The sequence below is a fragment of the Aythya ferina genome, assembly GCF_964211825.1.
Source record: "Aythya ferina genome assembly, chromosome: 24".
Classification (NCBI taxonomy): Eukaryota; Metazoa; Chordata; class Aves; order Anseriformes; family Anatidae; genus Aythya; species Aythya ferina.
Window position 1 is genome coordinate 1,250,438 of NC_140322.1, and position 24,763 is coordinate 1,275,200.

Genomic DNA, 24,763 nt, shown 5'->3' on the forward strand with positions numbered 1-24,763 from the left:
GCTCCCCTTTTGGACTGGTGCTGTTCCCGTGGGGATGAAGCGGGGACCCAGGGTCTCCATAAGGACGCTGCCCCGTTTGGGCTGGTGGCCCCCGAGGTGCTGGTTTGCTCCTCACCTCCGTGGCGGTGCTGTGCGGGGCTCTCCAGCTTCCCCCCAGCTCCCCCAGCCTCCCAGTGCCCCACCAGCAGCTTACTGGTTCCCACTGGTGTGTGGCCAGCAGCGGAGTGGTGCCGGGCAGGGGGTGGCTGCGGGCACAGGCGATGCGCACCCAAACGCCCCCAGCCCCTCCCCAAAACAAGGGTCTCTCCTTGGCCCCTGTCAGCCCCATCCCGCGCTAACTGCACGGCCCAGCTCATCCCAGTGCTGCCCAGTTTGGGTCTGGGTGCTGGAGGCTGCTGCACTGGGAGCAGGGAAGCAGTGAGCCGGCGCTGGGCTGGGGCCAGCTCCAGTTGTGCAACATCTGGGGGCCACGGACAGCACTGGGGGGGGAGATCGGGGCTGGGGCTGCAGCAGGGGCTCAGCTGCGGGGCTGGGGCTGGGGCTGAGCCCCCCGGGATGGGGCTGGGGGCTCTGGTTCCCACTTGGTGCTGCTCTCTGCTCTCTTGGCCAGCGCTCCTTTTGCTAAGAATAGCAGCCGCCCGTTCCTTGGGAGCCTTCTCTGCCTCCAACCCGTCCCGTGCTTCGGGGGGGGGGGGGACGGGACCCAGGGCCGGCCCCCGCTCCCTTCTTTCCCTCCCCAGCCCGCCGCAAGAAGCAGCGTCAGGGTTTCCTGGGGCATCTGGTGGCAATTAGCAGCTTTTATTACTCATGGAGACGCCATATGCGGTGAGGGAACCGAGCCCGCCCCAGCGGCGCAGGATCCTGGGGGGACGGAGAGGGGGCTGGGGGGGCTCGTGGTGCTGGCAGCCGTCTATGGGGTGAGGGATGCACAAGGGGGGGGGTCACCAGCCCCAAATCCTGCGGTGGGCAGGGGGGTTTGTGGCTCCGGGAGGTGCCCAGAGGCTGGGGGCAGCGGGCCCAAAGCTGGGTGCTTGTGGGGGGGTTTTGGGGGGGGGAGCAGAGCAGGTTGGAGAGCGCCGGAGCCATTTTCCATCTGCAGCTTCCATCTGAGCCGCTGCGCTCCACGGAGCCGCTCCCCCTGCCAAAAAAACGCTCGGTTTTGGGGGGCGGAAACGATGGAGAAAACACTCGGCGGGCGGCACGGAAAGTTCCTCGCCTGGCTTCCCGGCGCCTCCTTCCCGGCGCTTCCACCAAAAAAAAGGGGGAAAGCTGCTGCTGCTTTAGTGCTGCTGCTGCAACCGCTCGCTGCCAGCCTGGAAAGGAGCCCCCTGAGCCGCTTCCTTCCCGGCAAAAATTGGAATTTAGGTGTTTTTTTTTTTGCCCAGAGCGGTGCCTGAATCCCCGCCGAGCCGCAGGAATTCCCTCCCGCGCCCGGCCTGCCTGCGCCGTGCGGGGCTGCGGGAGCGAGGCCGAGCCGCGGGATGCCCCGATCCCAGGCAAATTGTCTCAAGCTTTTGGAAATTGCAGGGCTCTGTCTCCGGATCGGGTTTCTTGGCCGCTGGCGCTGCTGTTTCTTGGAAATTCAGCTTGCCTCGGCATTTTCCATGGCGGGCCGGGGGGCAGGGGCCCACGGTCTTTTCCCATCCTTGCTCCCCGTGCCTGTTCCCGTCCCCCTGGGCACGGCCAGGATGGGGCCCGGTGCTGAGGAGTTTGGGTTGCTGCTCCAGGGGCTGCCAGCACGGGCTGGAGGCAACTTCACCCCCTTTGCAGAGCTCCAGGCCATCGGCACGGGGGAGAATTTGGCAGAGCTGGGCAAGAAACCAGCCCTGAGCAGCACCCAGTGCTGGGGGATCAGGATCCAGACTGGGCTGGGGTCTCTGCACTGGGGTCAGCGGGGTCCCTGTGTGCCACCAGGCTGGGGACAACCTGCTGGAGGGGGAAACTGAGGCACGGGAGGAGCAGTGCGAGGGATGGTGGCCAGCCCCAAAGCAACTCGCAGCTGAATTTGAGGGTGCTGGGAGCTGCTGGCTGTGCCGGCATCACCAGGGGGTGAGAGGAGGGGGTGAGGCTGCCCCTCGAGACCCCGCAGTGCCCACCACAAGGTTCACAAACCCTGCTCCTGCTCCTGCTCCTGCTCCTGCTCCTGCTCCTGCTCCTGCTCGCGCCCCGCGTTTGGCACTGCCGGCAGGCCTTGAACGGCGAAGATCTCCGGGTGAATAATTGTCCAATAAAAAGGAATTATAAAAGTTTCGTTATGTTTCATAGCCACTTGCTTTAATTAGCCTTAATTACTCCAGTAGGTGACTCGCAGACGAATCGAGCGCCCCATCCCTGCATCTCGGGGATAAACGGCAGAGCCCAGGCGCGCCCCAGACGCGGCGCTCGCTTGGTTTGCCCGCGACAGCTTATTTACTGTGGGCTGAATAAATATCAGTTGTTAATTAGAGCGCGTTTATTGAGATGCATGCGTCCCTAACACACATTTGTAAAGCTTCAGTGTAAATAGATTCATCATCATTTGGGAGGAGAGCGGCTGAGCAGGGGCACGGCGGCACCGCGCCGCGCCGGGGGAGAGGGGGGACACAGGGGACAACCACGGCTGCTCTGCGGCCCCCAAACCCCAACCCTTGTGGGTCGGTGGCTGCCCTGGCTGGGCCCGCTCCCTGCCCGTTTTCTGCCTGTTTCAAGCCCATTTCCTACCTGGGGGGGCTGCAGTGGAAAGCCATCAGCTCTGCTGCTGGGGACAAGGAGCCCGGACAGCCGCAGGGACCCAAACCCAGAGCCCAGCCGAGCTCCAGCCCTGGGCACCTCGTCCCCAGGTCCCCAGGCAGTGGGGACGCTCTGCCAGCTCTGTGGGGTCTGGCACGAACCTGGGATGTCCCACGGGTGCAGGAGCATCCCAGGAGGACTCCCTTCACCCCCCACCACTGACTGTTCTGGCCAGCACCCGCTGCCACCGGGGCCAGCACCGGAGTCCCCCCTGTGCCCTGGTGACCCCCAGTGCCCCAGTGACCCCCGTGTCCCGGTGTCCCCCCATGCCCTGGTGTCCCCACTATGCCCCGATCTCCCTCTGTGCCCTGGTGTCCCCCTTGTGCCCTGGTGTCCCCCAGTGCCCCGGTGTCCCCCCGTGCCCTCGTGTCCCCGTGCAGCCGAGGGGATGCTCCCCAGGGATGGGGGCCAGGGGCCGGGCCGAGCCCCCCGGATTTGGGGGGCGGCGGTTCCAGGCGCCCCGACGGGGGACGGAAAAGGAGGAAGAGGAGGAGGAGGAGGGCGAGGAGGAGGGCGGGGAGGCGAAAGCGGGCGGCGGCTCGGGTCCCCCCGCCCCGGGCAGGGGAAGAGGAGGGCGGGCAGCGGCTGGGGGGCGGCTCGGACCCCCCCCCCGGCAGGAGGCGGGGAAGGCGGTGAGGGCGGCTCGGCACGGCTCGGCACGGCACGGCACGGCACGGCACGGCTCCCAGCGCCCCGGGCCGGAGGGAGCCGCGGAGCCGCCCCCGCCGCCGCCCCCCCCGAGCCCCGCAGGTGAGCCCCGGGGGGCTGCAGGGGGCAGGGGGGGGCGCGTCCCGCTCCGCCGGGCACCGGGCGAGGAAATTCCCCGGAGGGAGCCCCGAGGGGTCGGGGGGCGCGGGGGGAGCAAAGAGGGGGGCGTAGAGCCGGGGGGTAAAGCTGGAGCGCAGGGGGATAAAGGAAGGGGGCAGGGGGATAACGCCGGGCCGTAAAGCTGGGGCGCACGGGAATAAAGTTGGGGTGCAGGGGGATAAAGCCAGGGAATAAAGCCGGGGTGCAGGGGAATAAAGTCGGGGTGCAGGGGAATAAAACTGGGGTGCCGGGGGTCTTGCACCGCCGAGCCCGGTGCCGAGGGCGCAGCGGGGAGCGGAGCCGAGCGTCTCCGGTCCGTCCCGGCGCCGGCTGCCTGCAGCCCTGCCTTGCCTCGTGGCAGGAAGCAGGCAGGAGGGAGGCCAGGTCGGGGTGACCTGAGGGGTTTTGGGGCACCCCAGGGGGCTGGGAGTGAAATGGGAGGGAACGAAACCTGCCCGGGGGTCCGGAGCAGGAGGCACCAGGGGCTCTGGGGCGCCTCGGCCCCTGCGTTTCTGCAGTTTCGGTGTAAATTTGGATGCAGGGGTTGACAGGTTGGGTTGCACCCCCTGAGTGCTGGGGCCTTGGGGCTTGTCAAGTCCCCAAAAGCTGCCTGAGCCGTGGCTGAGTGGCTCAGAGCCTCCTCCACATCGGTGGCTTTGCTGGCAGCGTCCCAGCATGGGACGGCTTGGGGCTCAGCCGGTGCCCCCCACATGCCCGTCTCACTGTGCCCCATCTCTGCTTCCAGGCAGCTGTGTTGGCCCCGAAACGCTGCCCCGAGCACCATGAGGGGGCTCTGGGCCCTTGTGCTTGGGGGGCTCATCAGTGCCTGCCAGGGGAAGGAGCCAACACAGGCAGAAGGTAAGAGGCACCGAGAGCGAGGGTGCGGGGTCTGCACGGGAACCATCCCGCCTGTCCCTGGGCCCCTGGGGAGATGAGGAAAGGGATGGGAGGGCAAGGAATCGGGGGGCAGAGGTGGCTGGGGACCACCGTGACCGTGCCGGGTCCCCACGTGCCGGCACCTCTCTCTGGGCAGCAGGGCAGGCTGCGTGCACCGCTCCCTGCGCGCGCGCCGGCTGCGCAGGCTCCGGGGTTTCGCTCGGCATCCCGGGCGGGCACGGGGCCAGGGCGAGCCCAGCCAGCCCCGCTGTGAGGAACCAGCCCGGGGACACCCCGTTCCCGCCCGCAGCACCGGGAACACCCCGCGGGCTGTGCCGAGGGGTGATGGAAGGAGAGGGTTTGGCCACGCTCCGGCCGCGGGGCGCTCGCTGCCAGCTGGCCGGGACGGCGGCTCCGTCCGACAGCGCCTGCGGGATCAGCGAGGGCTGCTCGGGGCAGTGGCGAGGATGCACGGAGCTGTCGAGTTTGGCCTCCTGCTGCAAGGTTTGGCCACGGTGCACAGCAGGAGCGGAGGGCTCGGGGCTGTCCCTAGGCGGTGGGGATGACTGGGTGACAGCAAAGACATCGAGGGTCCCTGCTGAGCCGTCCCCGGCCGTGCGTGGGTCACGGCGTGGGGCGGCTTGGGGCGAGTTCGAGGCGGATGGCGGGGAGGAGCTGCTGGCAGCGAGGCTGTGGTTGCATCAGTTTTTGCGGGGGCGGAGCGGGGCCTCGTCCCGACAGGGCCCAGGCCGTGCGGGTGGCTGCGGTCCCTTCGGCACAGCCGGGGTGCCCGGGGTGGCCGAGCCCCATCGGCACGGCCGGAGCGCCTGGGTCCGGCCTTTCCCAGTGGTTTCCATGCCAGAGCTGTGAGCTCACGGCCGAGGCCCCGTTCCACGGAGCAGGAGGGGGCCCCACGTCAGAGCAGGGAGCAATGCACGCTTCTCCTGCGCAGCCCCCCGTGGCACGGCCGTGCCGGCGTGGGCGGCCGCGTGCCGCTCTGCCGAGGTCCTGGCACAGCGCAGGGGGTGCCCGGCTGGGGCTGTGCGAGGGACCTGTGCGGGGAAACGAGGGCCTCCCGGTGAGGGGAAGCAGTGTCAGGGCTGGGACAGCTTCAAAGCAGACAGCACCCGGGCTGAGGCGTGTTTCGCCGGCTGCCCCCTGACCCAAACGCGATGATCTCAGCGCGAGGGAGCTCTGCCTCCGGCACCAAGCGTGCTGTGGGGCTGGTCCCAGCAGCACGAGCGAGTGCTCAGCCTCGAGGAGAGGCACCGTGGGGGTGCCGGGTCCCGGGCAGAGGCAAAGGGACCGGAGCTGGCCTCGGGGTGGGGGCGGTGAACGGTCAGGGGCTGCTCCGGGGCCGGTGCGCGCACGGAGACGCAACAAAGTCCTCGTTCAATACCCCCTTGTTTCCTCCCCTGTCTCATGCCTCCCAACATCTGGTAGCATCCAGCGGAGGTGGATTCCTGCTGCCGGAGCAGCAAGAGATCAGGGAAGCGCTGAGCAGCGCTGGCTTCCCTGTGGTCGGGGCTGACACAACGTTTCCTGCTGTCCCCGTTCCCCGCGGGCCCTGCTCAGCGCTGCTCGGTGCCTCGCCATCACCTCGCCGTCCCCTGGCCTGTCCCCACGTGCCACCAGCTCCGAGGACGCCAGCAGGATGAGATGGGACGGGACGGGATGGCCACCAGGCAGCTCTGGGCGCCGTCTCCCCACCGTGGGTGGCCGCGGTGCCTGGCTGCTGTCCTGATGCCGATCCCAGGCGCGGGGCTGTTTTGAGGCGAAACGCGCCGCGACTGGGAAAAGCATTTCACCTGGGGAGCTCGCTGTGGGAAGCAGCCGGGGCCAGGGCTGAGCTCAGGGTTCGTCTGGTCAAAACATCCAGCTCTGCTCCTGGCGGGTGCTTTGCGAGGCGCTGGAGCCGCCGTGGGAGCGGCGTCTGCTGGATCCGCGCTGCCCTGCGCCTGCCAGCGAGCGGTGCCGGGGGCTGGTGTGAGATCCTCACCGTGTACCCGGCCTGGAGCACAGCCTCCCCATGGCCCTGGGGACACTGGTGACCCGGCGGTTTGCCTTGCAGGGGAGCTGTGCCCGCAGCTCTGGGACGAGGACATGGTCGGGGACAAGTATGAGAACGTAACGGGTAAGGAAACGGGGCCCGACTGCGGGATGGGCTCTGCGCCCTGCCCGGGGAGGCTCAGCCTCGGCACCCGCACCCTGACCACCTCTCACCGCCTCCTCCCCGGTCCCTGCCCGCAGGTTTTAACCTGATCAAGCGGTTCGACCTGCTGAAGATCTCCTCCATCAAGAAAGTGCGTGGCCTGCGGGGCCCAGCGGTGCTGCGGCTGGGCGCGGTGCCGCTGGTGCAGCCCACGCGGTGAGTGCGGGGAGCTCGCGGGGTCCCCCCACAGCCCACGGTGCTCCCACCCGCTGCCCCCAAGGCTCACCCCGACCACTCCACATGTAGGACCTGGCCCCTGCAGCCCTGCGCTGCGTGGGCGAGGGTGGGCAGCAAATGCAGCAGCACCCAGGGGGCTGCAGAGGAACCGGGGGGGTGCAGCACTGGGCTGCCCGAGCCACCTTTCTCCTCGAAAGTAAATCACGGGCTGAAGCAGCTCGGTGGGCTGCGGCCAGCCCTTACGCAACCGCCGCGCTGTGGATGCTCTGTGTTTGCTCTCCTCAACTTGGCAGGAGCTGGCCGGGGTCTAGACGAGCTCACAGGGCTGCGCAGCGCCGAGCAGGGGCTGCCGGCTGCGCTGGGGGAGCCGTGCAGAGCCCAGCCTGCAGCTCCGCTGTCTCCATCGCATCCTGTCCACCCGTGCCCCAGGCTCTGCTTCTCTCCCCCCTCGCCCCCACCCCGTGCCAACCCGCGGGGCTGGCAGCATCCCTGCCAGCGTGGCGGGTGGGAGAGCGTCCACGGCCCGGGGAGCAGCGCAGGAAGCGGCTCCTGCAGGAAGCGGCTGCGGTTTGCACGCCTGATTTGCACGCCCGCCTCCCCCGGCACGCCTGGCCCCGCGCTGCTCCGGGGCTGGCACGAGGCTGTGCTGGTAGGGGGGGGGTCCCCGAGGGGGCTCGGAGTGAGGGGGCACCGCGGGGAGGAGGAGACCCAGCCCTGGCTCCTGACATGGGCAGCTGAGTCCTCAGATGGCTTTTAGATGGCCGATGCTCCGGGCTGGTGTTGCTCTTGGCCGGGTGCTTGTGGCAGCCCAGAGCCAGTTTTTGGGAGCACTCAGCGCAGGGATAGCCCCAGCAGGCAGGGTGCGAGCCTTGTCCAGGCACCCATGGGTGCCCCTCTGCCCCGCTCCCACCCCTCGGTGCCCGGCAAGGACAGCCCCGTGCCCCGCAGAGGGTCCAGCCCACCCCACGCAGCCACCTTGGTGCTGCTCCAGGGCAGTGGCTTGGAAAATCGCTGGTGGAGCCGAGGCTGGGAGCAGAGCGGAGCCCGGAGCAAAGATTTCCAGTGGTGGAGCGAGCTGCTGGCACGGGCATGGCCGGGGGGAGCAGGGGGGCACTGCCTCGTGCCCGTTGCATCCACGGAGCCTCCATCCCCTGGGCTCGGGGGCTTGCTCCCTGCTGCATGGTGCCAAAGGTCCCCGGGGCAGGCTGGGCTGCGTGGGGATGCTGCTGCTGCTCCCGGGGGAGCCCGGGGCGAGCTCCTGTGCCTGGCGGGGCGGGGGGAGCATCCCCGGCGTTTGTCTCGTGTTCAGCTCCTGTTGCACAAGCGCTGGCTCCTCTCGCAGCCCGAGCCCACGTGCGTCCCGTCGGAGACACAAACAGCTCCCGGGCCAGCCCGCACCGCCCCGGGGCTGCGCTCCCCGGCCTGGTTTTGGGGCTGGAGCCGTCCCCATAGCACAGGCAGCGGGGTCAGGGGGGGTCTCTCTCCGTGGTGCCACCCGTGGGGCTGCTGGGGACCTGGTGCTGGCGGTGCCCTGGGGGCTCCGGGGCTGACGCTGCCCCCCCGGGCTCGGTGTCCCCGTGCCCCCTGACGCCTGTCCCCGCAGGCAGGTGTTCCCCCGCGGGCTGCCCCCCGAATTCAGCCTCGTCCTCACCTTGCTGCTGAAGAAGAACAGCACCGGGGAGCACTGGTACCTCTTCCAGGTCACCGACCGCCAGGGCTACCCCCAGGTACAACCCTGGGGACACGGGGGGGGCGCACGGTGGCGAGGGGACCTCCGGGCGCCACCGACCACCCCCGAGCACCGCGTCCCCTCTCTGCCCAGCTCTCCCTGGCCGTGCACGGCCCCGAGAAGAGCCTGGAGTTCCAAGCCAGGGCTCCGGGGACCACGTTTGTCAGCACGGTGTTCGCGGGGAAGGCCGTCTCCTCGCTGTTCGACGGGCGCTGGCACAAGGTGGTGGTGGCCGTGCAGAGCCGCGCCGTCTCCCTGCACCTCGACTGCGGCTCCATCTCCTCCAAGCCCCTGGCGCCGCGGCGAGCGCTGGCCCCGGAGGGCAACGCCTTCCTGGGCTTGGATGCCGCCCGTGGGACCCCGATTCGGGTGAGAACCCCCGTGGGGATGCGGGTGTGGGGTCCGGTGTGGGGTCTGGGTCTCATCGCGCTGCCCCTTCCCGCTGCAGTTCGACCTCCAGCAGGCTCACATCTACTGCGACGCCGAGCTGGCCCGGCAGGAGGGGTGCTGCGAGATTTCGGCCAGCGGGGTGAGTGCCCAGGGGGAAACTGAGGCACGGCGAGCTCAGCTGTCCCCTGAGGGTCACTTTTTGGGGCCGTGGAGGAGCGGAGCAGGGAAACTCCACACCCCGCACCCCTGGGCACGGTGCGGGGCGCATCCACTTGAAGGGCGCTGGGTGCCCGAGCGGGGCTGGGGCTCCGGGCACCCCCCTGACCCCTTTTTTCTCTCTCTCCCTGCAGTGCCAGCCCGAAGCGCCCAAGACACGGCGCCAGGCGGAGCTGATGCAGAGCAGCAACCTGATCGAGCTGTCGCCGCAGCAGCCGCAGGGCCGGGTGTACACGCGCTGCTTCTGCCTGGAGGAGCCGCTGGGCTCGGTGAGGCCGCGGCACGAAGCCACGCCGGGTTCCTCCCCTGGAAAAGCCCGGCCTCACTTTTTCCACTGTCTGGGATGCTGCCGGGAGCGAGGGGGGAGGCTGCTGGCTGCCTGCCCGGGGCTCAGCCCGCACCCCCCCCCCAAGGGATGTGGGGCGGGGAGGTGGCACCCGTGGGTGCGCTGGGTGGGGGAACCTAGGGGCGCACGGGGAGGCGCCACCCTGGGGCGCTCTGCTCTCTCCGCAGGAGCCAGCGAGGGCCAAGGAAAGGAGCAGCCTGAAGGGAGATCACGGGGAGAAGGTGAGGGGAGGTGGGCGAGGGGGTCCCAGCCCCGTGGTCCCGCTCCCAGCTCGGCCCCTGCTCCTCTCCCCCCTTCCTCCGCCGCCCTCGGGCGCTTTCCGCGGCTGCGGTGCCGTCAGGAAGCGGCTCCGTCTGCTCCCCCGAGCAGGAATTCAGGCCCCACTTGCTCTCGGCCGCTGCTGGAGCGAGCCCAACGGCAGCTCAGGGCCTCTTTGTTCCCTCCGAGCTGCTGCAGAGCTGGGAAACGTCCCCAGCACACCCCGTGCCCTGCGCCCACGCCGCCCCTGCTCCCACGTCGGGCTCCTGCCGGGCACCCCCGGGGCGCAGCCGGGTCCCGTGGCACGGGCTGGGGGTCAGAGAGGGGGGCAGCTGGAGCCTGCCCAGCTCGGCTTCTCACCCCCTGCTCCTTTTTCCTTCCCCACAGGGCTACAGGGGTCCGCCGGGGACACGCAGCGAGGAGGTGAGGCGGGAGGGGAGCCCCGGGGTGCCCCCAGCCCTGCCGGGAGCGCGCTGGAGCGGCCGCCTTGGCTCGGCGGAGCTGTGGTCAAGCCACAAAGCCGCAGGGAGAGCCCGTGCCAGGCCAGGCTCTCTCCTCTCCTCCCCGGGGAGGCTGAAAAAAACATTTCCTCGGGTTTCCCTTCGCCCTGGGTGAAGTGGGGGAGCCCCGTGGGTTGAGGGTGTGCGGGCAGCAGCCGTGGGCTTGTGTGGGGAGGGGGTGCCAGCACCGTGTCCGTCTCTTTCAGTGCCCCCCCTGCTCGCCACGGACGTCTCCGGCCAATGTGAGTGCCCTGGGCAGCACCAGGAGCGGGGGGCACTGCCTGCCGGGGGTTTTGGGGACATCTGGGGACATTTGGGGACAGGGCGATGGGAGGAAGGGGGATGTAGGGAGGGTGGTCGGTGCGCCCCCCGGGGTGCCGGGTGCTCTGTGCCACCCCCGTGCTCTCTCCCCAGGTCACGCTCGGTCCCCCAGGACCCAAGGTAGGTTTGTGCCCCCCCCCAGCTCCAGGACCCCCAGCTGGCTCCCCCCTGAGCTGGGGGCACACACGGGGACAGTGGTGTCACACCTCGCCATCCTCTTCCTCTTGCAGGGAGGGAAGGGTGAGCGCGGCCTGCCCGGCTCCTACGGCACCAAAGGGGAGAAAGGCGAGCGTGTGAGTGCCCCCAGCAGCCCCCCCCCACCCCACCCAGGGGTGCTCTGGCCTGTGGGGACCCCCCTGCCCCGCATAAATGAGCCACGTCCCCCCCCCTGAGCCACCTCCTCTCCTCCCGCAGGGCGCTGACTGCGTGCGCACAGACCCCAGCGGCCCCGTGCAGGTGAGACCCCCACCCTCAGCACCGCCCCCAGGGTCCCAGCACCCCCCCCAGGGTCCCAGCACCCCCTCACCACCCTCCCCTTCTCCCCCCAGTGCGCCGAGGGGCCGCAGGGCGAGAAGGGGCAGCGCGGAGAGGCGGTGAGTGATGCCGGGGCTCCCAAATTTGCTTTGTGCACGCACCCTGTGCAGGGCTGGGGGTCCCCGGGGTCCCTCTGACGCTGCCCCCTCTCTGTCCCACCACGCAGGGGCTGCCGGGGGCGGTGGGTGCCGACGGGGAGAAGGTGAGGACGGCGCTGGGGACGAGCTGGGTCCTCGCTGTCGGGGTTTGGGGACCTGCAGAGCCCAGCGGGGTCCCCGAGGGGTTTGGGAGGTGGCAGTGGTGACACCCGTCTGTCCCCCAGGGCCAGAAGGGTGAGAAGGGCGACGGGGGACTCCAGGGCAAGCCGGGCCGCCCGGGCCGTGATGTGAGTAGCTCCGGTTGTGGGGCAGGCTGTGGGGCAGGAGGGTCCAGCACCATCCTGCCCCGTGCCACGCACGGCGCTCACCCCGCTCCCTTCCCCACCAGGGCCGGCCCGGAGAGATCTGCGTGGTGGGCCCCAAGGGCCAGAAGGTAACTGGGAGAACTGGGAGGGCTCGGGGCACCCAGGAGCAGCGCCGGCACGGAAAATCCTTGGTTTTTAGGGCGACCCCGGCCTCGTGGGACCCGAGGGGCTGGCGGGAGAGCCGGGGCCACCGGGCAAGCCGGGCTCACCGGGGATCGGCTTTCCGGGGAAGCCGGTAAGGGGCCGTGCCATGGGGGGGGCGAGATGCCCCGTGGGGCTGACGGGGGGTGACAGCAGAGCTGATGCCATCCTCTGTCCTGTTCAGGGCGACCCCGGTGGCCCCCCAGGTCCGAAGGGAGAAAAGGTGAGGAGGGGGCGTACGGAGGGCGCTGGCTGCGCTCCCCGATTTATGGGGCTGGAGAGGAGCGGATGGGAGATGGGGGGGCTGGGGGGGGGTTTTGGGGCCGTGTTTTCCACCTCTCCAGGCTCAGGCTCTGCCGTTTCTGGCTGCAGGGCAGCTCGGGAGCTCCTGGACCCGGCGGCCCGCCTGGGACACCCGTGAGTACCGAGCGCTCGGAGCCAAAGCCGGGGTCAGAGCCGGGTTTCCTGGCTCGGGGCCGGGGCTGCCTGGCCGGAGCGGGGCTGGGATCCCAGCCCGGCTCGGGAAGGGCTTTGGGGGCTGGGACCGACCCCACAGAACCCCAGGGGCTTGGGGAAAGTGGGTTTAGGATGGGCCGAGCTGCAGCGAGCCCACCCCACAGCCCCAACCCCTGCCTTCATCCCACAGGGGCCACCCGGCGCTCTGGGGCCGAAAGGAGCCAAGGTGGGTGCAGGGTGGCCCGGAGGGGGGCTGTGCCCACCCCCTGGGCTGGGGGGCTTCTGGGGGCTCCTTGGGGACCTTGGGGACCCCCCCGAGGTGCCAGCCTGGGGCTGTCCCTCACCGTCCCCTCTCGGCAGGGCGAGCCATGTGAGCCGTGCCCCACGGTCCCCGCGGGGACGCTCGGCACCGTCGGGCTCCCGGGGGAACCCGGACCCCGGGGGGAGCCTGGGCTGCCCGGCAAGGACGGGGTCTCGGTGAGTCTGGGGGTTGTTGGGGGGCGTGTGGGGGGGTCTTCTCCGCATCCCTAAAGCTTCCTCTTCATTTCCCTGCCCGCAGGACAGGCCTGGCCCCGCAGGACCCAAAGGGGACAGGGTAGGTGGCGCGGGGCTCTTTGGGGCAGGGTGGTGCCGAGGAGCATCCAGCCCGTCCCAACCCCAATCCTTTTCCCCAGGGAGACCCTGGCATCCACGGCATGAAGGGGGAGAAGGTGAGTGTCATCCCGCCGTCCCCATGTCCCGCTGTCCCACCCGGCGTGGGGACAGCCCCCCCGGGCTCAGCGGGTGACCCCGAGCCCCCCCCGATTGTGCCGTCTCCGCGCCCCTCGCAGGGGGACTCCTGCCTGTCCTGCGACGCCCGCGTCCTCGCCGCGCTGCTGCGGGAGCCCCCCAAGGGGCACGAGGGCGAGCCGGCGCCGCTGCTGGTGAGTTCACGGGGCTGAGACCCCCCCCCAAAGCCCCCCAGAGCCCCCCAGAGCCCCCCCAGCCCCACTGAACCCCGTGTCCGTGGGTGCTGGAGCTGTGACCTCTCCGCAGGGTGCCACAATCCTCCCCGGGCTGGCTGGCATCAAGGGCGAGAAGGTGGGTGACCCCCCCGTGGGACGTGGGGACCCCCCCCCGGTGGGAGACGTGCGCCCCCCCCCCAGGGGCTGAGGGCACCCCCAGGGGGCCGGATCCTGACCCCAATATCTTTTAGGGTGCCGGCGGCCAGGAGGGTCCCGCAGGCAGCCCGGTGAGTTTTTTTTGGGGGGGGGGGCGGCACGGAGCTGGGGGGGGGCTCATGGGGGCGCAGGGCTGCACGGCCTCATCTCTGCCCTTGCAGGGGCTCCCAGGGGATAAGGGCGAGCCAGGAGTGCAAGGACTGAAAGGAGAGAAGGTGAGAGCTGGGAAGTGTCCCCGCGCTGTCCCTGGGGGTCCCCAAGCAGGCGGTGACCCGGCTGTGTCCCCCCCCCACAGGGTGAGCCCTGCGGGCAGTGCCCCCCGGCCCCGCAGGCGCTGGAAGGGGCAGGGACGGTGCTGGCTGTGCCGGGAGCACCGGGGCAGCGGGGCAAGGACGGGCCCCCCGGCAGAGCGGTGAGTGCCCCCCCACCCCTTCCCCGTGCCCGTGGGGTCCCCGTTTTGGGACCGGGGGCATTTGGGGCGCCCGGGGACATTTGGGGTGCTCGGGGACGTCGTGACCCTGATGGCTTCGTTTCCCCAGGGCAAACCTGGAGACGCCGGCCAGAAAGGGCAGAAGGTGAGAGGGGACGGAGACGGGGTCCCGGTGGCAAACCGGGGGTGCGGAGGGGGCTGTGGGGTGGGGGGGATGCTGACGCCCCCCCTCCCCGTGCCCTCTTTTTTGCCAGGGGGCCGCGGGCAGCCCCGGGGACCCGGGGGCACCGGGCATGGACGGGCTCCCGGGGCTGGCGGGGGAGCCGGGCATCAGGGGGCCGGCCGGCCCCAAAGGCGAGAAGGTGAGGACCCCACAGAGGTGGGGACGACCCCAACACCCTGTCCTACCCCCCCCCCATCCCCTCACCGCCCCAAACTCCTTTTTTCTGCTCTTTCCTCCTCAGGGAGACTCCTGCGAGCCGTGCCCCGTGCTGCAGGGGCAGCTCTCGGGTATGGGGGGCGTCCCGGGACGACCCGGGGCCAAAGGGGACCCCGGCACCCCGGGCACCGGCCAGCCTGGCAGACCCGTGAGTGCCCCCACCCCGCGGTGACCCCATAGCCCCGCGGTGACCCCCCCAGCCCCACGGTGACCCCATAGCCCCGCGGTGACCGAGCTGTGTTGTAGGGCAAGCCGGGGCTGCCGGGGATCCGAGGTCCCGCCGGGCCCAAGGGGCTGCAGGTGAGTGGGGTGCATGGGGTGGGTTGGGGGGGGGGCGCACGGGGACGTTCACTGCTCCCCCCCCGTTCTCTGTAGGGCGAGCCGGGAGAGCAGGGGATCGGCCAGCCGGGACCAAAGGTGGGTGTGTGGTGCCATGGGGTGCCATGGGGTGCCATGGGGTGCCGTTTGGTGCCGTTTGGTGCCGTTTGGTGCCGTTTGGTGCCGTGCCAGGCACCTCTCCCTCTCTCTTTCCCCCCCCCCCCAGGGAGAGCCCGGCAGCACCGGACCACCCGGGACCCCCGTAAGTGTCCCTCTGGGATCCCAGTGACCCCCCCCCACATTGCAAACGGTGACAGCGTGGCCCCGGGGACGGGGCTGTCACCGCTGCTCGCTGGGGAGACCTAATGGCACCTCCCGCCCCCAGGGACCCCCCGGAGCGCAGGGCCCCCCAGGAATGGCAGCAGAGAAAGGAGCCAAGGTAAAGGCGGCGCCCCCCCGAGCCCTCCCCTCGTTGGGGGGGGGCTGTGCCACCCCCTCAACAAGCCTGTCCCGGGGTCACATCCCCCCCGGGCACACCGTGGTGCTGGGGCACAGCGCGGTGCCACGTCCCCCCCCACCCTGCCTCATGTCCCAGAGCACGGTGCTGGTGCCCCCCCAGCACCCCCCCAGCCCCCTGTGCCCCCCCCCAGCTCCTGCTCTCCTTTCCCCACAGGGATCTCCGGGTCCCAAAGGTGCCGTGGGCCCCCCCGGGCCACCAGGACCCAGCGTCACCGGGCCACCGGTAGGTCCTGCCCCATGGAGGGGGGGGGGGGGACACACACACGTTGCCATCCCCCCCCCCCCACAGCCCCTTGGTGCCAGCTGAGCCCAGGGCCGACCTTCCTCACGCTCCTCTTCCTCGCAGGGCCCCGAGGGGCAGCGGGGGCTCCCGGGGGTGCCCGGCTCCAGCGGGCTGCCGGTGGGTACGGGACTTGGGGGGGGGACACGGTGGGGGCCGGGGGACCCCTTGCTAAATCCATCCGTGCCTTTCCCCCTCGCAGGGAGAGAAGGGCACCCAGGGCGAGAAGGTGAGCGGGTGCCGGGGTGGGAACTTGGTGCCCCCCCCCCAATTTTTGCCCCCCCCCATCCTTTTCCCTCACCTCCTTTTCCTGCAGGGGGACCCCGGGGAGTGCTCCTGCCCCCCCAGCCCTCGCCAGGACCCCAACCACGCCGGGATGCCGGTGAGTGCCCGCGGGTGCCAACCCCAGCCCCATCCCCGTGGCTTTGTGTCCCCCCCTCGAGCATCCTCCCTTTTTTTCTCCCACCCCCCCCAGGGAGCCCCCGGGCTCTGGACCGGGATGTCCTGGCAGCCGCAGCCGGGTCCCCAGGTGGGTGCCGTCCCCGCAGCCCCCCCCCCCCCAACCGGCCCCACCACCACCTCACCGCCCATCTCTGCTTCTTTTTTGGGGTTGCTGCAGGGTCCCCCCGGAGCCCCCGGCCCCCCCGGCCCTCCCGGTGCCCCCGGCCGCCAGGTGAGCCACGGGATTTGGAGCAGCAGCGTGCACGGGGCGGGGGGGGGGGGTCGGGTCCTGCCCCGCTTTTTGGTGATGGGGGCGGGTGCCCAAACTCTCTCCTTGGCTCTAGGGGGTCCCAGGACACAACGGCTTGCCGGGGCTGCCAGGACCGGCTGGAGACCTGGTAGGTGGGGGCTGTGCCCCGTGGCCCCCCCACCCTGCACCCTCTGGGGAGCGGGGGGCACCCCCTATCCCCTCCCGTCCCCTCCCGTCCCCTCTCTTCCCGCGTCCCTTGCAGGGGCCGTTGGCTGTGATGGCCGAGAGGAACATCGAGGTGCTGAAGGTGAGTGCCCTGGGGGTCTCCGGGTGATGCCCACCCCCCGTTTGGGGACCCCTGAGCCCCTTGGGGTGCCGCTGACCCCCCCCATCTCCCCCCAGAACATCTGCGGGGACTGCGCCCAGCTGCAGGCGGCCTTGGAAGCGCCCGGCGGCGTCAAGGGGGAGAAGGGGGACCGGGGCATGCCGGGCGCCCCCGGCAGCGAGGGCTGTGCTCGGGTGAGTATTCGCCCACCTCCGGGCTCCTGGAAGCCCCCTGGAAGTGGTGGTGGTCCCGGGAGGGGGGGGGGCAAACAGCGGGGGTGCTCCCGAGGGCATCGGCTTCTGGCGCGGCGGTGCACAGCAGCGGGCGCACGCAGGGCTGGGCACGCTCGGGGCACCCCGTGGGCACGCTCAGGGAACACTTTGGGCACGCTCTGGGCACGCTTGTGCCTTCATCCCATCCAGGATGGGGGTCCCTGGGGGGTCGGGGGGGGGGCACAGCCTCATCCCGAGCCGCACGCAGGGTGCGGCGCTGCGCCCCCGGGGCTCTCCGTGGCGCGGGGCGGCCCCCGGGTGACTTTGGGTTTTTTTCCAGTGCTTTGCCCAGTTCCCGAGGGCTGAGGAGGCTCGGGTGAGTGACCCCTGGCACCGAAGGCCTTTTGGGGTGCTTGGCGGGGCTTGGCGGGGCCGTGCCGTGGGTTGTGGGGTGTGTGGGGGGGTGGGGGGGGGACACACATCCATCCCCGCTGCTGACCCCGTGCCGCTCCCCGCAGGGCGACAGCCCCGACCCCGATTGCGCAGGAGACCCCGGGCTCCCCGGTGCCCCGGGCATCCCCGGAGAGAGAGGCGAGCAGGTGGGTGCCCCCCCCGTGCTGCTGGAGGCCATGGGTGTCCCCCCCCCCGTGGTGCCATCTGACGGCTCCCGTCCCTCCCCAGGGCCCACCGGGACTTCGGGGACCCCCAGGGCCACCGGGCCCCATCGTAAGTACCCGCGCCGGGGCTTGGGGGGGTGCTGGGTTGTGCCAGCACCGCGTCGCAGCGCCGGGGGGGGGGGGCTCGGAGCTTCTGCTGTCGACCCCCCAGGGGGTCCCAGCGCCCCGCCACGAGGCCCCGGTGATGGGCAGAGGCCGAGGAGCGTCGCAGCCGCCCCCCCCCGTGGGGCTGGAGATGGAGACGAGGGCGCTGCCGGCCCCGGCACGGAGCAGGAACCCCGTCCGGATGGGGTCGAGGTGGCCCCCAGCGGGGGGTGCTCCGCGGCACCCCAAGGGCTCAGCCTCGTCCTCGGGGCGGGGGGGGGGGACGTTTCGGGGCCGTGACGTCCCTGTTTCTCCCCTCAGGGCCCCCCAGGCTTCCCTGGAACGCAGGGCGCACCCGGACTGCCCGTAAGGACCAGCACGGCCCCGCTCTGTGCCGTCTGTCGCTGCCGCTTGGTTTTTGGCTGTGCCCCCCCCCCGTGTCCGTGTGTGTCCCCCCCCCCCAAATCCCCAAACACCCCACGGCACCGGGCAGCGACCCCCCGGGAGCAGCCTCCCCCAGCTTTTCTCATTTCACCCCCCCCCTCATTTCACCACATCTCCATCCCCTTGCTTCCCATCTCCATCCGGGGGGGGCTCCCGGTGGGCTCAGGCTCAGGAAGGGGCACCCCGGATTTGGCAACCTGAGCCCCCCCCCCCCCCCGGTGCCGGATCCCTCCCCGGCACGGGGCTGGGTGTGCCGGGTGTCCCGGTGTGCCCCGGCACGGCACAGCCCCCCCAGGAGGGCTGGGTGCCCCCCCCCCCCCTCCAGGCACCCTAATGTTGCCCCCAACCCTCCTGGGGGCACGGGGGGCTCCTCCTCACGCCCCCCCTCCCCGGTGCCTGACTCCCCCAGGAGCAGCCTCCGTCCATCTCCATCATCTTCATCATCTCCATCATCTCCATCCTCATCCTCACCCTTCCTCCCGGTGGCAGCGGGGGGGGGGCCAGCGGCTGTCCCGTGGTGGTGGCTCCGTGCGGATCCTGTCCTGCTGCTGTCCCCTCGCCTCCCCCCCCCCCCCCACCCTAAATGTCACCGTAACAGCTCCGTCCGGCCGGGGGGGGGGTCTCTCTGTGGTGGTCTCTCTGCGGTGTCAGCCTGTCCTGTCCAGCCTCCAGCACCTCGGCACCACGTAACCCCCCCACTAACCCCCCCCCCCCGGTGCGCCACCGAGCCTGGGGGCTCCTGGCTGTCACCCGTGTCACCGTGTCACCTGTGTCACCGTGTCACCCGTGTCTTGTGTGCCCCGGGAGGACGGGGGGGCAGCGGGTGCCCCCCCGTGGGCTGAAGGTGCCCTGGGCACTGGTGGGTGCTGGTAGGGGGGCACCCATGTGCAGCCCCCCCCCCCTGCAGGGCTCTTTGGAGCCCCCGGGGGTCCTGGCACAGGGTTGGGGGGCGCAGCAGTAGGGGGGGTGCCTGGGGTGTGTGCAGGGGGCAGGTCGCAGCCCCCGGGGGGGCTCCAGGCAGGGTCCATGGGAGAGCCCCCCCCCCCAGAACCTCTCCTCTTCCCCTCCAAGGGTCTCCAGGGGGAGCGCGGCCCCGCAGGGCTGGCCGGAGCCAAAGGGGAGCCGGTGAGTGGGGGCACCCTGGGGTGGGGGTGGTGGGGTGGGGGGGGGTCTGGGGGGGGCAGGGTACACCCTGCGGGCTCTGGGTGCCCGCCTGGGGGGGTCGCAGGCGGCTCAGCTCCATCCTCCCCCCACAGGGACCTCCAGGGCAGCCCGGATACCCCGGTGCCACGGGCCCCCCCGGCCTGCCCGTGAGTACTGCAGCCCCCCACCACCCCCCCCTGTGTCCCCTCTGCCCCCCCATGTCCCCTCTGCCCCCCCAATGTCCCCTCTGCCCCCCCATGCCCCCCCATGTCCCCCCATCCCCCCTCTATCCCCCCGTGCCCCCCCATACCCCATGCGGACCCCATATCCCCCCTCGTCCCACACGGGACCCCCATTTCCTTCCCCCCCCCCAGGGCATCAAAGGCGAGCGAGGCTACGTGGGCCCCCCCGGGGAGAAAGGGGAACCGGTGAGTGGGGGCTGTGCCCCCCAGCACGGGGCAGCGGGGCCGGGGGCTCCCCCGGGTGCCCCCCTCTCCGCGGGCACGGGGTTGGGGTCCCTGCAGCCACCCCCCCCCCCTCTGAGCCCTCCCCTCTTTTTTTTCCAGGGCCCCCCCGGCTTGGACGGCCTCCCCGGTGCTGTAGGGCCAGCGGTAGGTGCGGGGATGTGTGGGGGGGGGCACAATTTTGGCCCTGGGGACCCCCCAAATTTTGGCTATGGCGCTCACGTCCCCGGCTCTCCCGCAGGGACCGAGGGGCGAGCGGGGGCTCCCGGGCAGCTCCGGCGAGAAGGGCGACCAGGTGAGTGTCCCCCAGGGACCCCATCCCCACAACCCCGACCCTACAACCCCGACCCTACAACCCCGTCCCCCCCCCAGCCTCGTCCCCGGCTCCCCCCGGGGTGCCCGGGACCCCCGTTTGTGGGGCAGGACGCGCTCAGCCCCCCTCTCTCCATAGGGTTTCCAGGGCCAGCCCGGCTTCCCGGGGCCACCCGTAAGTCCGTCCTATAGGGCTGGGGGGGGGCGCAGAGTGGGGTGACCCCAAGACCCCGTGCTGGGGCCGTCGGTGCCCCCATGGGGTCGGGGGGCGAGCTGGGGAGGGGTCCAGGGGGCAGTGCCGCGGGATGGGGCGCAGGGGGGCAACCCCGATGGAACGGGTTTGGGGTGGGAGGGGGGCACGAGGGGGGGGGTTTATCCACCCCATATGACCACGGCTCCTCTCCTCAGGGCCCCCCCGGCTTCCCGGGGAAGGTCGGCCCCGCCGGACCCCCGGGACCTGCGGCCGAAAAGGTGAGCGCGGGGGGGGGGGGGGGCGGCGGTGACACCGCGGGGTCACCTCGGGTCACCCCTGACCCTGACCCTGACCCTGACCTTGACCCTGACCCCCCCCCGCCACCGTGGTCCCCGCAGGGCAGCGAGGGCATGCGTGGACCCACGGGCATGCCGGGCCCCCCCGGCCCCCCCGGCCCCCCGGGCATCCAGGTAAGGGCTCCCCGTGCCCACCCTGGGGGCATCGCAGCGCTCCCCTCCCTGCTGCTGCTCTCTGGGGACCCCCCCACCCCAAAAAGAGGTGCTGGGGGTCACGGCCCCCCTCCGAGCCCCCCCCCTTGTCCCCGCAGGGCCCCGCTGGCTTGGAGGGACTGGACGGCAAGGACGGCAAACCGGGGCCGCGGGTGAGGTGCTGGGCTCTGTAGGGTCCTGGGGGACCCCCCCTGCGCCCCCCCCCGGGGACATCCCCAATGTCTTTTTCTCCCTAGGGTGACCCCGGCCCCCCCGGCCCCCCCGGGATGATGGGCCCCCCGGTGAGTGCTGCCTTTCCCTGTCCCCCTCCCGGTGCCCGGTGGGTGCCCCGTGAGCCGTGCCGGTGTCCCCCCCCCCCCCCAATTGGCTCTGCACCCCCACCCCAAAATCCTCCCCTCTCCTCTCTTCTCCCCCCACAGGGCTTTAAGGGCAAACCGGGGCACCCAGGACTCCCCGGCCCCAAGGTGGGTGCTGGCACGGGGGGGTCCCCGATGGGGTGGCGGTGACCCCAATATGGGGACAGCCCCGGGGACCCCGGTGCTGGGGGGGGGGGGGCGTCCCGGTGCCACCCTGTCCCCGCTGTCCCTTTGTCCTTGCAGGGTGACTGCGGCAAACCCGGCCCCCCGGGGAGCACCGGACGGCCGGGGGCCGAGGTGAGGGATTTGGGGAGGGGGGGGGGGAACACGGGAACCCAGCGCTGGATGGGTCCCGTGCCCCCCCCCCACCCCGTTCACCCCCGCTGCTTTCCGCAGGGCGACCCCGGCCCTATGGGACCCCAAGGCCGGCAGGGACCCCCGGGGCTCATCGTAAGTGGCTCCGACCCAACTGGGAGCACTGGGACGGTGTGGGGGGGGGCTATGGGGCCCCGTCCCCGGGGTGGGGGGGCTTCACCCCAGGCTGAAACCCCGCTCTGTGTCCCCAGGGACCCCCTGGCAGCCCGGGGCAGCCGGGTCCCGCTGGCCTCGCCGGAGTGGTGAGTACCCATGGGGTGCCCCGCGGTGACCCCACAGGGGGCTGGGGGGCACGGGATGGGGCCGGGGGACGTGGTGGCTGTGTCCCCCCCCCCCCACGGCGGTGGCCGTCCCCATCCCCTGCTGCCCCCTCCCCACACACCCTGCTCCATCCCGTAGGGGCTGAAGGGCGAGCGCGGCTCGGCGGGGGACCGAGGGCTACCGGGGATGCCGGGACAACCGGGACCACCAGGACACCCCGGCCCACCGGTGAGGGGGGGGGGGACATAAAATAGGGGGGGGGGGGACCTTACAGGGCCCATCTCACACCTCCCCAATCCCATTCCCGCAGGGGGAACCGGGGCCGGACGGACCCAGCGGTAAAGAGGTAGGAGAGGAGAGGAGAGGGGCTGCGCGGCCCAGGGGACCCCCGGGACAGCCCTGCCACCCCCCTCCCCTCTGTGTCCCCCCCCCCAGGGCCCCCCGGGAAAACCCGGCACCGCGGGACCCGCCGGCCAGAAGGTGAGGGCAGAGCCCGGCTGCGATGCTGCCGTCACCCCGAGACCCCCCGAGACCCCCGTTATGGGGTCCGGGGGGGGGGGCTCCCGTTGACCCCCGTCCCCGCAGGGTGAAGCCGGATCCCCCGGAGAGCGAGGGTACCCCGGGGAGAAGGGCAGAGCCGGCGCCCCGGGGGGGCCGGGGAAAAGCGGCTCCATGGGGCCCGTGGGGCTGCGGGGTCCCGCCGGGGAGAGGGGCCCCCCCGGCTCCCCGGGACCCGCGGGCAGCCCCGGGCTGCCGGGACCCCCGGGGATGATGGTAAGTGGGGTTTTTTTGTTTTTTTGTTTTTTTTTTGGGGGGTGGGGGGGCGCAGAGCTGGGGGCTCGGTGGCCGCGACCCATCCCGTTTGTGTGTGTGTCCCCCCCCCCCAGGGGGACGTGGTGAATTACGACGAGATCAAGAGGTTCATCCAGCAGGAGATGAGCAAAATGTTTGACGGTAACGGGGTTTCGACGGTAACGGGGGGTTTTTTTGGGGGGGGTGAGGACCCCCCCAGGACCCCCATTTTTCCCCCTCCCTCGTGGCCCCCCCCGATCCCCGCTGAGGCGCGTGTCCCCGCAGAGCGCATGGCGTACTACACCTCCCGGCTGCATTTCCCCGTGGAGATGGTGGCGGCCCCGGGCAGACCGGGACCCCCGGGCAAGGACGGGCTCCCCGGCCGGCCGGGACCCCCCGGTTCCCCGGGGCTGCCGGGGCAAATCGGCAGAGAGGGGCGGCAGGGAGTGCCGGGCATGAGGGGTAGGTGGCGCCCGCGGTGTCCCCAAAGTCCCCAAAAACTGGGGTGGCCCCAAAACCTGGGGTGGCCCCAAAACTGGGGTGGCCCCAAAACTGGGGTGGCCCTAAGCAGTGGGGTGTCCCCAGGCTCTAGGGTGTCCCCAAGCACTGGGGTGTCCCCAGACTCCGGGTTGTCCCCAAAAACCAGGGTGTCCCTGAGCACCAAGGTGTCCCCAGGCAGTGGGGTGTCCCCAGGCTCTTGGGTGTCCCCAGACTCTGGGTTGTCCCCAAGGACTGGGGCGTCCCTGAGCACCGGGGTGTCCCCAGGCGCTGAGGTGTCCCCGAGCACTGGGGTGTCCCCAAGAGCTGGGGTGTCCCTGAGCACCAGGGTGTCCCCAGACTCTGGGTTGTCCCCAAGCACTGGGGTGTCCCCAGGCTCTAGGGTGTCCCCATGCACCGGGATGTCCCCAAGCACTGGGGTGTCCCCAGGCTCTAGGGTGTCCCCATGCACCAGGGTGTCCCTGAGCACCGGGGTGTCCCCAAGAACCGGGGTGTCCCCAGGCATCAGAATGTCCCCAAGCATCAGGGTGTCCCCAGACTCCGGGGTGTCCCTGAGCACCGGGGTGACCCCAGGCACTGGGGTGTCCCCAAACACCCCCCGTGCCGGGGTCTCACCCTCCTCCCCTCTCCCCCAGGAGAACCGGGCGCCAAAGGAGAGAAAGGGGAGAAAGGCGTGGGGATGATGGGGGACAGCGGCCCCCCGGGACCCCCAGGTGAGCCCCCCACCCGCCCCCACCCTCCTGCTGGGCACCGCCTGCCCCGTGCCACCTTCCTCCCCCTCTTTTTTCCCCTCGCAGGCCCCCAGGGACCACCGGGCTACGGGAAGATGGGGCCACCGGGCCCCGTGGGCCAGCAGGGCATCCCCGGTATCCCCGGCCCCCCGGGGGCCACGGGACCCCCGGGCAAAACCGGGCACTGCAGCCCGGCCGAGTGCATGGGCGCCCTGCCCGTGGAGCAGCCCCTTTTCCAACCCAAAAACGCCAAGGGGCCCTTCGGTTGAGCCGGCGCCGGGTGCCGCCCGCTGCTGGATTTATTCTTGCCCCCGTTTTCCAGGGGGCTGCGGCGCTCCCCGGGGGGCTCGGGGGGCTCAGGGGGTGCGGGGGGGTGGCTGTGGGGCGGGTGGATCCTGCCCCGATGAAATACAGCCGAGTGCTGCCCCACGCGTGGCTCCTCTCGTGGTGTGTCTGCTGTGGCCCCGTGGCCCCATGTCCCCATGTCCCCATCCATGTCCTTGTCCCCATGTCCCCATCCCTGTCCCTGTCCCTGTGCATGGGGCTGAGGCCAGAGCCCTGCTCCCATCCTGATGGTGGTGGTGATGATGGTGATGATGATGATGGTGGTGATGGCGATGGGGATGGTGGGTGGGGTGGTGATGATGGTGATGGTGGTGGTGATGGGGATGATGATGGGGGTGATGGTGATGATGGTGATGAGGACAGTGATGGGGGTGGTGGTGGTGATGGGGATGGCGGTGACGATGATGATGGTGATGATGGTGATGACGATGGGGATGGCGGTGGTGTTGGGGATGTCAATGATGGTGGTGGTGATGGGGGTGGTGGGTGGGGTGACGATGATGATGATGGTCATGATGATAATGTCAATGATGGAGGCGATGGTGATGATGATGGTGGTGATGGTGGTGGTGATGATGACGATGTCAATGATGGAGATGCTGATGGTGGTGGTGGTGATGATGATGATGGCATGGTGGGGATGGTGGTGGGGATGGGGATGAGAGGGGTGATGATGATGATGGTGGGGGGGCTGTTGATGATCTGGAGGGTGGTGGTGATGATGGTGATGGTGACGATGATGATGATGATGGTGGTGATGATGATGGGCTGTTGATTGGGGTGTTGGTGGTGGTGATGATGATGATGGTGGTGATGATGATGATGGGGGTGTCAATGATATCGATGATGATGATGGGGATGATGATGATGATGGTGGTGGTGATGATGAGGACGATGGCGATGATGATGATGGGCTGTTGATCGGGGTGTTGGTGGTGGTGATGATGATGATGGTGAGGATTCTGGTGGGGATGGGGATGTCGATGATGATGATGATGATGATGATGATG

The 24,763-nt window shown here is 70.6% G+C and overlaps 1 protein-coding gene across 1 annotated transcript; it reads left to right on the forward strand.

The window, feature by feature from the left end:
- The first annotated feature begins 740 nt into the window (after window positions 1-740).
- Window positions 741-23,837, forward strand: COL16A1 (collagen type XVI alpha 1 chain). The gene is made up of 72 exons (XM_084497113.1): window positions 741-825; window positions 4,322-4,434; window positions 6,524-6,586; window positions 6,703-6,820; window positions 8,445-8,568; window positions 8,664-8,939; window positions 9,019-9,099; window positions 9,311-9,445; window positions 9,690-9,743; window positions 10,168-10,203; window positions 10,487-10,522; window positions 10,695-10,721; window positions 10,832-10,894; window positions 11,016-11,057; window positions 11,150-11,194; window positions 11,302-11,337; window positions 11,458-11,520; window positions 11,622-11,666; window positions 11,738-11,833; window positions 11,924-11,962; window positions 12,112-12,156; window positions 12,386-12,421; window positions 12,556-12,672; window positions 12,755-12,790; window positions 12,870-12,905; window positions 13,026-13,118; window positions 13,231-13,275; window positions 13,391-13,426; window positions 13,517-13,570; window positions 13,651-13,767; window positions 13,895-13,930; window positions 14,040-14,147; window positions 14,250-14,372; window positions 14,471-14,524; window positions 14,600-14,641; window positions 14,769-14,804; window positions 14,928-14,981; window positions 15,216-15,284; window positions 15,408-15,461; window positions 15,544-15,570; window positions 15,658-15,723; window positions 15,817-15,870; window positions 15,961-16,014; window positions 16,127-16,180; window positions 16,295-16,339; window positions 16,435-16,551; window positions 16,910-16,945; window positions 17,088-17,168; window positions 17,251-17,295; window positions 17,652-17,696; window positions 18,846-18,899; window positions 19,031-19,084; window positions 19,292-19,345; window positions 19,484-19,528; window positions 19,623-19,676; window positions 19,833-19,868; window positions 20,102-20,164; window positions 20,285-20,356; window positions 20,494-20,547; window positions 20,632-20,676; window positions 20,815-20,859; window positions 20,995-21,048; window positions 21,148-21,201; window positions 21,318-21,368; window positions 21,526-21,615; window positions 21,698-21,733; window positions 21,823-21,867; window positions 21,973-22,161; window positions 22,275-22,341; window positions 22,465-22,641; window positions 23,313-23,390; window positions 23,475-23,837. The coding sequence occupies exons 1-72, from the start codon at window positions 821-823 to the stop codon at window positions 23,675-23,677; spliced, it is 4,932 nt and encodes a 1,643-aa protein (XP_084353239.1). The 5' UTR covers window positions 741-820; the 3' UTR covers window positions 23,678-23,837.
- The last annotated feature ends 926 nt before the right edge of the window (window positions 23,838-24,763 follow it).

Excerpts from the sequence above, each read along its gene's own strand:
- COL16A1 (XM_084497113.1), top strand. Across the intron at positions 11,834-11,923 it reads TCGGCTTTCCGGGGAAGCCG|GGCGACCCCGGTGGCCCCCC; the intron begins GTAAGGGGCCGT and ends TGTCCTGTTCAG. Across the intron at positions 23,391-23,474 it reads CGGCCCCCCGGGACCCCCAG|GCCCCCAGGGACCACCGGGC; the intron begins GTGAGCCCCCCA and ends TTCCCCTCGCAG.